This window comes from Paroedura picta, chromosome 1, assembly GCF_049243985.1.
Source record: "Paroedura picta isolate Pp20150507F chromosome 1, Ppicta_v3.0, whole genome shotgun sequence".
Classification (NCBI taxonomy): domain Eukaryota; kingdom Metazoa; phylum Chordata; class Lepidosauria; order Squamata; family Gekkonidae; genus Paroedura; species Paroedura picta.
Genome location: NC_135369.1, coordinates 137,949,994 through 137,965,809, shown reverse-complemented (window position 1 = coordinate 137,965,809; position 15,816 = coordinate 137,949,994). Strand labels below are relative to the sequence as shown.

Sequence of the window (15,816 nt, the reverse complement as noted above, 5' to 3'; positions counted from 1 at the left end):
ATAGGCCCAAATACAGAACCAGGGAATTCCAGCAGAAGCAAGAGACAATACAATACTATCTGAGAATCTATACCACTGTCAAATCAGAGAACCCTCCAAGCCAAACCAAATAGGAATGCTATTACAGTCCAGGCAATGTACAATCCAAGAATTCAAGGCCATGTCAAACCTAAGAATCCAACACAAACAAAGAACAGTGCTGAAAGACCAACAAAACCAATTTCAAGACACAATCAAAGCCAGAACAACATGGCAAGCCAATACCAAGCTCCAGGACGACACATACAGTAATATTGAAGGGGGAAAAAACAGTCCTGGGAACCTTAAAGCACTGGCTCGATATTTCCAGTTACTCCCATTTTCTGGTATCCTGAAAAACCCCAGAAGCCTGAATATACCTGGCAAATACTGGTATTTATTGCATATATATTTGGACTGGATAAATCTGCACAAGTCTACTTAATGATAACTATTAACAGCATTATTTCTGCTGTCACATTTTTGAGGTCTTCATAAAATTTTTATAGGTCTTTTACATGCATTTTGTTTTACACTAATGATTATTTACCCTAACATTTATTTCACATTCTTTAAGGCTACTTGCTGTGTAAAACATTGGCCTACAAACAGTTTAATGGCTGTGTTAATACATGCTCTTGGTCAACAGATATGAAAGTCATACCATCTATACTAATTTGGACGACATTACTATCATACTTCAGGGCAAAGTTTAAATCAAAGCTCTCTGACAGTTGCACTCACAGCGTACTGCGCCAGCCACACAGTTTTTAAAGGGCCAGTTATCTTTTGCTAACCCCCTACGGGAGCTGTCCATTACTTGGGAGTTCTGAATTTTAAAAGAGGCTGGTTTGCAAGCAGCACCCAGAGGAGCATCTGAAGCAGAAAGAAAAAGTTGCCGGAAATATTTGTTTAACATGCACCATTTAATGATAGGTGTAGTTTAAGTTTAAAAAGCCAGGGAAGCACATAAAATTTCAGCTACCAAAATATTAAAAGGACTCTGAGTGCTCACAGGCAAGCAGCAATAGGGAAGGCAGGGGAACTCTCAGAACTGCCTGCAGGGATTCTAAAAGGTCTTCTCTGTTCTTTATTTAGCACAAGTAAAATCACATCATAGCATTTAACATAAAAGAATAAATATTAACTTGGACATTTTGTATGAATACCCTACTAAACATACATGTCACCTGAATTTTGTAAGGACATCTATTTTTGCTATTGGCTTACCAGCCCATTTACTAGTCCATTTATAACACTGCTTAAATAATTTCTAGAAATAATTTAGTGCACTTGCTCGAGCAGTTACTGAACCATGGACAACACTACATCCATGTATATCTTTAGCATTTGTCCTCCTTCCATTTTTTAACCAGGACATTTAGCACACTGCAGATGTAAGCAGTTTCCCTCTTTCTGGAAGCACTGAATGTCTGCCTAATAAATTAGCTATTTAACAGCAATAATGAAATGGTCTCTCCCTTTGTTTTTTAATGATGATTAGTGCATCCTTAAAAAGGCACTGAAGTAATTTCAGGTGAGAGCCAAGGGTTACATAAACAAGTTATATTTGGTGAATGCATAATACAGACATTCCAAGGGCAGTACAGCTAGACAGCCAAAGTACACAACCACAACTGTTTCAGAACTACATAATTACAACAATATTTCTCAAATCTGTTACAAAATCAGAGTTTAAGTCAAATTTCCATCTGTGAGAAGACTAAGAGAGCGGATTATAAGCCAGATAGTCCCCACTTCAACTGCTGCTTCAACCATAAAGCCAGCTCACAAAAAAAATGGTGAAGCTTTTCACAGAATGTACCACTTCATGCTCCGTTGGAAAGGGTTCATGTTTGAGTTTTTCCTCATGAGATAAGATGGAACCTATTATTAAGGGTCATAAGAAACTCATTCAACATGAACTGAATTACTTCTCATAGAACAAACACTGAAGCATGCAAACCTATCCATACAGTTTGACAAAGTATGGGCCAGAAAAGACTTTGCCTATTCTTCCTGCTTTGAGACAGTTCATTTTTAGCATTTGGCAAGTCACTGTTTCTTACCATCGCAGCCTTCTAAGTGTAGAATGATAATACTGGCCTACTTTGCAGGGTCATTGTAAACAACGTAATAATGAAAGTAGCCTTTTTCCCAGATGTAAGAACAATAAACTGCTTTTGCACTGGGTCCTAAAATAAAACTATAAATATGTGCAGCTTCTATGTGGCTGAGTGAACATGCTTTTATTATTCACTTGATTTAATTAAAATGTATGTTCTCCCTTTTCATTTGTGACAAATCCTAAACAGGTTAAAAAACACATTAAAAATACAAGCATACCAAGTTCACTCACAGAATCTCATATTGAAAGACTGAGGATCTGAGAAAGTGATGTAATGGACAGTAAATACTGCTTTAAATCAGTTTAAAATCCCTGAGTGACAGGAGACTCAGATAGAATTCTACAGCTGAGACTGGCAGTTAAGAGTGGCAATTAAAAATGATAATTGAGAGGGGAGTGAGGACAGTTAAGCAGAGACAGAATCAAGGAAGATCCTGAAATAAGGAAGTGGTACAACTAGCTTTTCCATGAGCGAAATAGGGGGTGGTCCCAATCAAAATAATAGAATAATAAGAGTTGGAAGGGACCTGGATCCTCTAGTCCAGTGGTCCCCAACCTTTTTATCACCGGGGACCGGTCAACATTTGACAATTTTACTGAGGCCCGGGGGGGGGGTAGTCTTTTGCCGAGGGACACTGCCGCCTGAGTGCCTGCTCCACTTGCTAGCCCACCCCTAACTGCCTCCACCTCCCTGAGAGGACCAATTGGGTAGGGGACATGCCATCCCCAACTGCTTCCCCCTCCGCCTTCCAGCCACTGTTTCTAACGATATGCCAGCCTTTTGATGGGCCTTTGGATGGGAGGGCCTTCCCCCCTCACAGGTGCTGGCCCCGCTGGTCTCCTGATTTGTGGTGCCCCAGTGCGGTGTCTGCCACTACCATGCTCACTTTTCTGGTGGACTACCCCACCAATTCCTCTGTCCTGATCTCACTGCTCTCTCTATGCTCCCATGGTGAGAGGGGCTCTGCTGCGCGCTCGTGGCCTGATTTAAAGCAGCCTGCCACCATGTGTCCTCTGTCACCTTTTGACCATGCTTCGCTGCCATGCCATCTGCTCCTCAGTCCCCTGTGTTCCTGTTTAAAACACATCCTCTTTGCCAGGAGTGCCAGTTGATGGGAGGGTGCTGCCTGTGAGCCCACCTATCCAGCCACCTTCACTGGCACCCCATCTGCCCCACTCTCAATGCAGGTAGGCTCCCTTTTCAAATGGCGAGCACAAGAACAGCACCACAGTGAGGCCCAATTTACAGGCAGATTCACAGCCAGCCCCTTCATCCCCACAGTACTTTGTGCGCTGCTCACTCGTGATGTCAACAGCAGCTTCCCCCATTCATTGGCCCCACTCCCCTGCCTGAGATGTTGTTGGGTGGGGGAGCCTCCTGCAGGATCCCCACTGCCAATGCGAGACCTCCCAGGGTGGGGGATGTCCTCCTCCCACCTCCCTGCCCCTGACTCAATAGCAAGCAGTATGGGGGGACAATTGCCACCAGCTCCAACCTTCCTGTCCAAGTGTTTATGGAGGGGGGTTGATGCTTTCATCCTGTCCACTTTCATAGCAAGCTAATAACTAATCTTAATATAATATACAAGCTTTGGAGTACTCTAGAATAGCGATCCCCAACCTGTGGGCCTCAGACCACATGTGGTCCTTCGACTAATTGGAGGTGGGCCCCGAAGGACGCCTTCTCCTTACCCCCCACCCCGCCCCTTTACAACATACTTCGGGTGTCATTGTCTCCCATCACTCCCAGATGGGACTATCTCGTTGGAGAGAAACAAGCTCAGGGTTGCCATTGATTTGTCATTGTCATGAGTTAAAATTTCCATGAAAATAAAATGTTCCTTACGTTCATTGTTGTGGCGTGTCTGTATCTTATTTTGAAGGGATGTTTAAACATTACCATAGTGATCAGATAGCGTTAGGGCAGTGGTTGAGAGTAGAGGAGTAAACTACCCTCCCCCCATCGGGCCTCAGTAAAATTGTCAAGCGTTGAGTGGGGATAAAAAGGTTGGGGACCACTGCTCTAGAAGTCTTCCTTGGGAATTTAGCGTGGGAGCTCAAGGGAGAGCAGGAGGGGGGAAAAACACTTTTATTCTGACTGTCCTGAGAAAGGACATGTAAGTTCTACATCAACAGAGAAGGTGTTGTGTTGATGTATCCTTTCTGCTAGGGCAATCCACACCTTATTTAAGTCTAAAATTTCTTTAAACAACTAAATCTGTTATGAAGGTAGGAAGCCAGCAGGGGAACAGGGTCTATTCAGTGTTCTGCAGGAGTGATACATCTATGATTACCTACCTACTGGGCAGAGATCACGGATGTGTGCAGAGAGCTTCTGACTCTCAGTGAGATTTGTTTGTCAAAAGCCAGGACCTCAAAAGTAGCACTGTCAGAATCGCTACTGGTTCCACATGCAGGGACATCTAGATAAGTATGGATCAGGGGTCTCAATGTTTTGATGAGAAACAGTGCTGGGAAGAAGAGTTTGAATTTCTTAGGCATTGAGAAACTTTCTGCAATCAATGTTACCCCTAAAGTCCAAAACTGTTTACACTGGATGCTGAAAGAGGGAACAATACAAAAATGAAGACAATAGTTTAAAAGAAGCTGAAATGGAAACATAAGAAATCACAGGCAAGGGAACCTGATCTCTATAGTTTAGAAAAATCACAAGTCAGCTAGTCTAATGCCTGTCACAGGAAATTTTGTGTTGTCAACTTCCAGACTGTACACAATGCAGAGGGAACTCTCAGGAGTGATAACAGCAACCTAAAAATAGTACTCAAAATTCAAATCCAGGCATGGGAATCAGAGGTACAATATATTACAAGAAACAGGAACTCCACAATAATCAATATATAAAAATGAAGTATCATGAAATGTCCCGTATAAGGAATCAATGTACACAAATGCACTGAAGCACTTTGAAAATATAAATCTGTTTAAATCCACGTTTGGCTCTGCATTTAAAATGTAGCACTAAAGGGCTGCATTAAATCCACATTTGGCTCTGTGGATTGACAGACATCCCAGGTAATTCAGTCTGTTTCAAATCTCTTTTTCAATTAGTCACAGGAGAGCCAAACAGACGTTGTGCTGATTCTGAGCAATATTACAGCAGGCTCACAAGTCTGATTTGTGAGCATGCAGTAACCTCAAGATTATGCCTGGAGACCTTCAGAATTATTGTTGGTCTCCAGACAACTAAGATCCGTTCCCCTGGAGAAAATGGCTGTTTCGAAGGTGTACTTTATGGCATTATATCCCATACAGGTCTCTCCTCTCCACAAAACCCACCTTCACCAGGTATCACCAGGCTCCACCTTACAAAATCTTTAGGTATTTCCCAACCCTCAGGTAGCAACTTTAGGCAAATTGGTAGGAACAGAGGAACAATGCCTGTTGAGGAAAAATTAGCATGGCTTCTACAACCATTTGAAGTTCTTTAAAAAGTGAAGCAAACATGTATACAATGATGAGTAAATATTATATGAGTAGATATTATATTCTTGGAATTTCAAAAGGCTTTTGACAAGGCTGCCTCACCAAAGACTCCTAAGTAAACTTAGCAGTCATCAGATAAGAGGAGGGGTTCTCTTATGGATTAAAAACTAATTACTGTATATAGTCGTGTATAGAGCCTCTTGTGGCGCAGAGTGGTAAGGCAGCCGTCTGAAAGCTTTGCCCATGAGGCTGGGAGTTCAATCCCAGCAGCCGGCTCAAGGTTGACTCAACCTTCCATCCTTCCGAGGTCGGTAAAATGAGTACCCAGCTTGCTGGGGGGTAAACGGTCATGACTGGGGAAGGCACTGGCAAACCACCCCGTATTGAGTCTGCCATGAAAACGCTAGAGGGCGTCACCCCAAGGATCAGACATGACTCGGTGCTTGCACAGGGGATACCTTTACCTTTACCTTACTCGAGATTTTCAGCACAGTTTTTAACACTGAAAAAGCCCTCCTCGGCTTATAAGCGGGTAATTGAAATAACTACCTGCTCCCAGCCAGTCAATCGTAGCATTGCCTTCTGCAAAGGTCTTCAAAGCTGATCTTGTTCTGGCAGCTTACAGGACATCAACGGTTTGACTGAGGGGCTCTGATCTCCCCCCCCCCCGTCTTTTCCTAATCACTTCTTCCAAACTATTCTTTTGGTTTCTGTGGGTGGGGTGGGTTTTGGGGGTGCTTTGGGATTTACTGTTTCTTTCTCCTAGTGTTTCTTTCTTCTTAAATGTTCAGATTAATAGGCTATAAACAATTCAGGACAAAAGATAACAGCCACACACTACTTTAAGACCCTGTGTGTAGCATTGTTTGCCTTTTCTTCTTAGGGTTGTGTTCCTTTTAAAAGTTGATTTTCACAGTTCTTTATTTCAGTGTTTTGTTCTGGTGGGGGGCAGTATAACTGTAGTTAAAGTTGTCTACTCTCCCAGTTTGGTAGCTGTTGTACTTGAGGTAGATTGTGAATTTGGGTACTGTTGTTCTGCTCTGGTTTGCTGGCCTGGGGGCACTGTTTGGTTCTCCTGTCAGAGCTGTTCTCACAGAACAGTTCTGTCAGAGCTCTCTAAGGGTGTCTGGAACGAGAAGGGAAGGTGATTGTAAGCAGCTTTGAGACTCCTTTAGTTAGTGAAAAGTGGGATACAAAAACCAGCAGCTATTCATCCTCTGTATTTGTTGAGGGGGGGGGGAGGCTGGATGAGAGAGCCTGTGATGATTGAGCATGGATTAAGCACTTAGGCCACCCTGTAAATTTACCAGTAGCTGCTGCATTTCCCACCATCGGCTTATAGGTGAGTCAATAAGTTTGCCCAGATTTTGTGGTAAAATTAGGTGCCTCGGCTTTTATGCAGGTTGGCTTATATGTGAGAACATACAGTAAATGACAGGAAGCAAAGAGTAGCAATAAATTAACAGTTCTCACAATGAAGGGATGTAATTAGCAGAGTCCCAAAAAGATTTTTTCTGCAGTGGAGGCTATGCACCAGGGCAGGCTGCCCCACCTCTTCCTGCTCCTGCATGGGGGAGCACTTATTACTTATTGTATTTATATACCGCCCTCCCCTGAAGCTTGACCCCCCGTGCACCTCAGCCACCCCGGACTTGGGTGCCAGGGCAGTGAAGTTCCCAGCGCGGAAATGATCAAAGAGAAGTCTTGAGGATAGTAATTTGTTGATAAATAATATGGAACTAGGGGTGAACAGTGTGAGCCAAGTCTGTAGATGATACAAAATTATTGAGGATGGTGAAAATCAAGGGTGACTATGAAGTTCAGTGTTGGAAAGTTTAAGATGATACACAGGAATGGCTGCTAATGACAGGACTCCACCTTCCTCAGGCTCCACTCCCAAATCTCCAGGAAATCCCCAACATAGTTGGGTCTAGTTCACAAGCTCTTATGCTAGAAAAAAGCCCTGGTCTTCAAAGAACCACAAAGCTCCCAGTTCTGCTGCAGAAGGCTAACATCGTGGCCCTTTTGACAGAGCACACTCTTGGAACTGTTCTGCTTTTATATTACATTTTAAAACTATTCATGCCTAAAGCCGTTTCAAAATGAAGTCTTCTCCCCGACAGGTTACAGAGAAAAGAGAGAATCGTTCTCTTCCACACTTGATTACAGTTTCAGCAGTCTGGTAGTGAACCATCTATCTAATCCACTTGTACTGACTCAGTGACCAATTCAAAAGTTACCTTTCAAACCCACTGACCTAAGTGTATTGCAACTTCAATTCATTATTGCTATTAGTCTAGTTCACTGCATTCATTAACCCAGGAGCTAAAGGCTACAGCTTCAAAGCCTCAATGCTGCAAACAAACCAGAAAAAGACGTAATCACAAAACCATGTCATGCTATCATGTCATATTTTGGCTTCCTCTTCTCACATCAGAGCCAAATTTGTGTCTTGGCTCTATACAGTTAATGAGTTGTTAATTCCAGGGCATCAAAATAAGCCATTCACACAATGCTAATCTCAGTGGTTTATTTACTGTTGTGTTCTCTCTACACACAAGGGAAGCGAGGCTCCCCGGAGAGTTTCTGTACAAGTTCCACTAGTGCGTCTTCTACCATTTGCACATTCATTCTATTATTTACTTGGCAACTCCAGTACAAACAGCTAATTTAAAAAAGCTATAGCTGAGTTTAAGATAAGCAGAGTTAGTTTCCAAAGGAAAATGTTCAGATTAATAGGCTATAAACAATTCAGGACAAAAGATAACGGCCACACACTACTTTAAGACCCTGTGTGTAGCTTTCCCTGTTACTCATATCTCTTGCTTTTTTCCAGCACTGAATAAACTCAAGGATTTCTGCCTTTCCCTCCATTTTTTTCAGTGCCTCTCACATTTAGCCATTTTCCATCTTAGAAATATAGGATACGCAATATGAAGCCAAGGAGGAACAGGGAACACCTTCTGCAAGCAGCTTACTATATTCTGATAAGGTAGATGTTGGTTAGACATCTAGAATTCAAAGATATCACATTCCAATATCATTCTTCAGGTTGTTCACCTATTCCTTTCTCTTTGCTTAGAATCTGAGTAAACCACTGTATTTTCATATTGCTCCCATCGCTTAATTACAGCTGGAGCTGCCAGTTCCAGGTTGAAAAATTCCTGGTGATTTGAGGGCAGAGCTTATAGAGGGCAATTTGGGGGAGAGGGGGTTGCTCAGCAGGCACCTGATTCCTTAGAGTTCACTCATTTCCTCCAGGGAAACTGACCTCCATAGCCTCAAGATCAGTTTTAATTCCAGATCTCCAGGCCCCACCTGGAGGCTTGAAACCCTAATTACAACTCAGATTCTTTGCTCCTCCCTTACAACTTTAACCAACATATCCTAACCTGCCTTCCAGGAAACCTACCCCCAAGTTAGTGAGTAGTAAAATCTTCCCTCTTTATTTTAACAGTGGTGTATACAAAACTGAAGGCTGTATCCTCATCTACCCACCCACATACCTTCTTCCAGGCATATAAAGAATTTGAAAGACAAGCCATGACAACTTACAATATTAGAAATAGATATTATAGTTTGATGGTTTTTTTCTGGATAACTGTAGTCGTGGAATATATAATTTGCTATTCGAAGATTACTTAAGCATTTGTATTTAGAGATGCTAGAACAGACCAAGCTGTGACATATATCCAGTTTTGTGCATATTCTTAGGAAAAACAGGTCCTCAAAACATTAAGCAGTTGGTTTTCTGAAATCCACAAAATACATCAAAAGTAAATAATTATCTTAGGTCCACTATACAAATTCTAATAGATGCACATTAAGGAGCTTCAGTCCTGTTAAATGACAAGCTACTGTCTTTTCTAACCTGGAGTCAGACACTGAAAACAAATACTGTAAGGATTTAGAGTCCTGTGGCACCTTTAAGACCAACACAGTTTTATCCAAGACATGAGCTTCAGTGTGCACACAAACTTCCTCAGATACAATGTCAGCTGGACTCTAAATTTGTTCTGCTGCTTCAGACCAACAGGGCTACCCACTTGATACTGTAGGGAGTTACTTTTAGCCCACACTCTCATAGTACATTCTTCTAGTACACACACTGGGATGGAGGTGGGGGGCAGGTGCATGGAACAGGAAAGAGTTCATTATAAACTCTACTGGCCATAGCTACATATCCAACAGTCTAAAGTTTAGCACTGTACAAACATTATGCTTCCAGAAAATGAGACCAGGGTTTGTTTGCTTTTTAAACAAGGTTACAAAGAGGACTGCAGGAAGGGACAGACTTTGATGGGGATAAGGGTCAGGGACAAAAATCCATTATAGGGCACTTGGCAAGCTATACAAGAAACCAAAGTGTCACACTCTAATATTATTTCTTCATTTAGAGTTTTATGCCACCCTTCCATACAACGTTCTAATCAGACATCTTCTGAAGATTTCAAAGAGTTCATGGTACTCATGTGGTAGCAATAGTAACCCTGTGACATACAGCAGTGCGCTAATATTTAACTAGAATGGACAGCAGTGAATAAATTTGCTCCAACAAACCACCAAAATACAAAAAACAATTTCAAATGGAATAAAAGGTAAAGATTATTAAGCATACAGATGAACAAGCCCTGCTGAAAGGTGGGGATCAGCATAACTCTGGAAAAGGAATGACCTTTCAAAGCCTGCTAACAAGCATAGGGAAACGGTGAACTGGCAGATATTAGATCCTTGGACTTCCAAAAAGCATTTGACCAAGTCCGTTACCCAAAGTCCTAATAAACTTAGTAGGGAGCATCAGTGTCTCTGGGAAAAGTGTTTAAACAGGAAATGCTAGGAGTAAATGGACAGCTCTTGCAATGGAGGGGGAGAAAGTGGGAATCGACAGGGGTCAGTACTGGGACTAATGTCCACCTCTCAATATGACCTGGAATCAGCAAGAAGAGTACGCAAATTATTCAGGATGATGATGAAACTGTACTGGATTTCCAATAATTCCAAGCAACTCTCTTAACATTGAGCAAGCAGGAAAAATAAAACAAATATAACTAAGTATAAAGCAATGCACAACAGGCAAAACAACAACACCATAACCCTAATGAGTCTGGCAGTGTTAGAGCAGTAAAAGAGAACTTGGTGTTATGTTGGATAGCTTGATAAAAATCTCAACACTCTGAAGCACCAGTGAAAAGGAAAAATTTAATGCTGGGAATTATTTAAAAACAGATGGCAAACAAGCAGCCAGTACAGTAATATCCTGGTAAAGATCTATGATATGGCTGAATTTGGAATGTATTAACTCAAATTGATTATAGTGGAAGTGGAAAAGGCACAGAAAAAGGCAACCAAAATGAAAAAGGGGCTTAAACACCTTCCTTTTGATGAAAGGCTAGCATTAAGAAAAATAAAGAAATTAAGCGTAGTGAGCAAGCAAAGTGAAAACAGAACTTTATTTCCCTCTCAAAAATTTTGGGACTAGATGACCCATGAGCTCCCTTCCAACTCTATGATTCTAAGTAATCTGCTGCCCGACTCCAAATACCTAGGAACTTAAGGGATACGGCATAAGTAAGCAAAGGGAAGGAAATGAGAAGGAAAACCCATACGCACAGTTCTTCAACATCCACCAACCTTCCTACCTCAGTACCTTGAGGTATAGAGAGGAATCAGATAGTCTGCTATAGGAACATACAGCGTTAGCTTAACAACTGCCTCACAAAAGAACAAAAAAGTGCCTGTAAAAACCAGGTTATAAGGACACATGCACAATGTAACTAGACACAGGGGTAGTCAAACTGCAGCCCTCCAGATGTCCATGGACTACAATTCCCATGAGTGAATGCTGGCAGGGGCTCATGGAAATTGTAGTCCATGGGCATCTGGAGGGCCGCAGTTTGACTACCCCTGAAGAGAGAGAGAGAGAGAGAGAGAGAGAGAGAGAGAGAGAGAGATCTGTTAGCTACACTACAAGGAAAGTTCATCCACAGACATCAGAACGGGACTGGGAAAAGGTATGGGGAATGCAGTCATTATTGCTGGCAAATGCCAAGCAATCTACTTCTTGGTGCTGTTGGCTAAATACTCATGACTCATTCTTCCTTGCAGGATCAGAGCCAGGGCACATGAAGCAGAACAAATAGTAGCTGGAGATCAATGCAACTTCCTAGACTGGACATGTGAGTATCGTCATAGCATCAATTAGCCACCTCCAGACACATCCTGGAGAAATGGGGTGAAAAAACTGAAATCAATAAGCAGTCACTCATCTTCCCAAACAGTCAACCCTTAACATTCAAGTAACCACCAACAGACACAGTTAATGTAGTAAGCAGCTTAGTCATAGTAAGCCCTCTCAAAACCACTCGGTGGCCATAGAGGGAAGGATATTCCTCCATGCCAGTCCACAAGTGAGGTCTTCAGCAGCAATTACAGCAGGAGCTGCTGGGAAATTATCTACTCTTCCAGGAGTGGCCAAACACTGGCTCTCAAGATGTCCATGGACTACAATTATGATGAGCATGCTAACTGTAGTCTATAGACATCCGGAGATATACTGTTTGACCATCCTTATGGGATTTCCACTTTCCCTGGGCTTCTGTGCTTCTCAGAAGCAGACAACAGCAGCATATGCGATATCCAGGATAAGAACATGGTGGTGGGAAGATTTGTACTTGTTATTGTATCATCTGTCAGGAATCCCCATGTTTCCATGATGCTAGAACTCACAACACCACCAATACCGTTCAATAAATGCCAACACTACCAGATGTGTTTCTGTTCTCCTGATGGTTAGGAGACCGGGAATATCCCCCAAGTGAATTGTTCAGATGTCATCATGCAGAATGAAGGGGGCACTGAGTTCTCTACTAGCCCCTCCATTAGGGGAGAACATCTGCCACTATAGCAAAGAAAGGGTGAAATGCCAACAGCTCTGTGTCCTCCCAATTTCTCCCTCAGGTTATGGGTAGTATAATTTAAAACAAACATTAAGCACCATTCTTGCCATGTAGGGAAAGAAGAAGGAAGAAATAGGGTTAGGGTTTTAGCTTTCCACTAAGTCTAGAATGGTAGCCCGTCCTTATAAATCATCCTCACCAGCACAATTGTCTACAGGAAGCTGCTGGCTGTGTTAGGGCTGACATAGTTTTCCTGACCACTGGGAAATGGTAGTTGCCGTCATCCCAACCAGTAGGCCATGGGAAGGTCTGATTAGGGAAGTGTTGAGCGTTGTCTCTGGGAACATGCTTCTGCAATTAGTGTGCATCAGGAACCACCTACTGAGTCCTACTGTGGTATCAATGCACCTCCTATTCTCACCATGCTGTGACCTGCATTGACTGGTACTCACTGCAAGTTTATAATCCTGCTGGAAGGCAGTGAAGTTGGCAAAGTCAAAGTTGGAATAATGTTTTCTTCTAATAGTACTACTTTTTCTTTCTGCATTACTACTAGGAATACAGAGGATTATAGCCCTAGGGAAAAGGCAGGCTATAAATGAAATGTTATTATTATTATATGTGTGATGTATAAGTGGCACCAGCCAACCATTTTCACCGTCATGCCACAGAATGAAAACCAAATCAAAAGAAATTACAAGTTACAAAAGCAATGTACCCAGCAGCATGACCGAAATGATTCTTTGTCTCATACATCTACCAGTCACAAACTGAAATAAAAGAACAGCTAAGAAATCAGTTATAGTGAAAAGATCAACTACCTATATCCAACTCTCTACCTCTTCTACCAACAGTCTGTACTTAAAGGGAGGTATGAGCAAGCTAGTCTCTCCAGGATGCTGATCTCCACAAGGCAATGGCCAGAACAACATTAGTCTCCTGTGGTCCTAAGACAGAAGTAACCAAGGCATGACTGACTTCCTCTGCCTAACTCCTTCCAGGCATTCACAGGCCTTTGAACTTTTATCATATTAACTCCTCTGTCCCAGTCTGAAGGTCAAACCAAGAAAAATAAAGTGACTAAAACAACCAACCAACTACCCCCACTACATGCAACAAAAAGCTCATTTTCTTGTGTCTCTCTCACAACCATTATGACATGAGGAAATGTTTTACTCAATTGACCTAAGGACATCCAGAGCTCGGAAACTTTCTTAGCATCATCGCTTATATAAAAAGCTACTTACAGTCCAGGTGCTTTTTCTTGGGCCCCATCACTTCATGTGTGGTTGCTTTGCAGACGGCTCTAGCCACAGCTGATCCTGTAACGCTGTACTGAGCAGCTGCGATGCGATCTGTCAGCGTCTGGCCAGACATCTTCGACTAATTCTAGGACTACTGCCACTTCTGCAAGGAGGAAGAAAACAATTGGAGGGGTGCTGGGCAGACAACACACTTCCAGGTGTTTAACCAAGGATTGCCTGCTTCTAAATTTCGACTATTTCCAAGCACATTCATTTCCCACTCCCTATCCTTTCCTCCCTTTTATTGTGTAACTGCATTTCAAGACTACTAGAAGTTGTCCAGAGGAGGCATGTCAGACCTTACAAAGAGGAGAGAATAAGCAGGCTCACACAAATAATACATGAATCCCTGAAGGGGGAGGGGGAAATCCCGCTGTTTCCTTCCCCCCCTTCAAAAAAACTGCATCCCTGGATCAATGTGATGGCGGTTACTGCAAACCAGAGGCCGCCTCTTTCATCTCGTTTATTTAAAACTGGGAAAGGACGAGGCAGATGAAGCGCCCCCCTCCCTCCTCCAACGATCTCCCATGGCGGGCCTGCCTGCTGAAGACGGCGCCCCAAGAGAGCGCAGGGGATGAATGGAAGAGCCGGCCTCATGCTGCAGCAGGGGCTCGGGCGCCCTCCCGCTCGCGCGCCTCTTTCTCTCGGGAGACATTAGCACATCATCGCGCCATGTTATGCCCTCTCGATGCCAGCCCTCCCCAACCCCGAAAACCACCGCAGGCCGCCTGCTCCGACTGGGGAACCCACCCCACGCCTCGCCTCGCCTCGCCTCCTCCCAGCACCCCGGCCTCCTCCGCAGTGCCACGGCCCTCCCCCCGAAAGGGCTGCGGCCGCCTTCCCCTCGCCCCTCGCATGGATGCTGAGGCTTCGCGAGCGCCCAGCCAGGCCTCTCTCCGAGCCCCGAAGGGACTGGCCTGGCTGGCAGCAGACCTGTCCGGGCGCCCACGTCCTCCCGGCGGCTGCCGCGCCTCTTCCTTCCTTCCTTCTTCCTTCCTTCCCTGCCGGCGCTACCTTCTGCTCCCGAGGAGGCCCCCGCCGCCACCAGCACGGGCTCGCCGCCGCCTCCCTCGCCCCCGCCTGCTTGCAGCTGCGCCGAGCCCCCTCCCTCCCGCCGCCCGGCTCCAGTACACGGGAAGGCGCGCCCAGGGCGCACTGGCGGCTCCCTCAGGTGCTGCTCGGCAGAGCGGAGGCTGCGGGTGCGCAGGCGGCCGGGGACTGCGGAGGAGCTCTCCGCCGCTATTTCGAGCCTAATCCCGGCCCGGCAGGCAGGCAGGCGGGCGGGCGGTCTAATCCCTGGCGCGGCCACAAGCCTCGCCTCTGGTGCCCGGGCAGGGATGCGGCGAGACGCAGCCCCCGGGGCGCGCGCGCACACACACCTCGCCAGGCTCCGCGGCGTCCTCGTTCCTGGCGGGGCCTGCCGGGTTCAGCGGCTCCTTCGCTGTCAGGTGACTGGCGGAGGGGGCGCGGCGGACAGCCCTCTAGGGGGCCGCAAGAACCGGAGGAAGCCCCTGATGCTCTTAAAGGGGACACCCCTTTCCACCTGCTCGGGCGGGGAGAGGAGAAGCGCGCGCGCTTTGGTCACGCGGAGGGAAAGCTCCCGACGTTGCTCTTTCCACGGAAGAAGAGGCAGGCGCTCATTCTTGCAACGCTTCTCCCCTGCAGCTCCATCCCTCTCCCTTTTGCTGTCGGAGTGGGCGAAGTTCACGAGGGTGGGTGGACTCTGTTTGTTTTAAACTATTCCCCTTTCGATTTGCAAATGGAGAGCAGCCCCTCGCTGCTCTTTCCCAGTTGTGGAATTAATTGGATTTTTAAAAACCCGACCTGCTTGAGGCGGCTGCCTTCGTCGCAGTGTTCATTCGTTAAATCTGAATTCTGTGCATTTGTCAGTATTTTCCAGCCTTTGAATCCATTTGTCAAATAGGCTGTAATGTGGCTATGTGTGTGCTTTTTATCACAGTCATCTTTCCTTTTGTGAGAGTTTATCTGTAGGGACAGTTTATAAGGCCTCATTTTCAATATTGGA

General features: G+C 44.7%; 1 protein-coding gene across 24 annotated transcripts in view; it reads right to left on the bottom strand.

Annotated features, from left to right (window-relative positions):
* The window catches only part of SNAP91 (synaptosome associated protein 91), an 85,339-nt gene extending 70,021 nt beyond the window's left edge, over positions 1 to 15,318 (bottom strand). For 9 of the 24 annotated variants that reach the window (XR_013225838.1, XM_077305614.1, XM_077305623.1 and 6 more), the window contains exons 1-2: positions 14,724 to 15,143; positions 13,734 to 13,893 (exon numbers count right to left, since the gene is read on the bottom strand). Coding sequence is in view for 23 of the 24 variants with exons in the window: in XM_077305614.1 (XP_077161729.1) it covers positions 13,734 to 13,863 (130 nt within the window). In the remaining variant the exon portion in view is untranslated. Of the gene's footprint in view, positions 1 to 13,733; positions 13,894 to 14,330; positions 14,494 to 14,707; positions 15,146 to 15,169 lie in introns of those variants that run through there. The other 15 variants (XM_077305473.1, XM_077305536.1, XM_077305567.1 and 12 more) reach the window with 8 other exon arrangements.
* Positions 15,319 to 15,816: the final 498 nt, after the last annotated feature.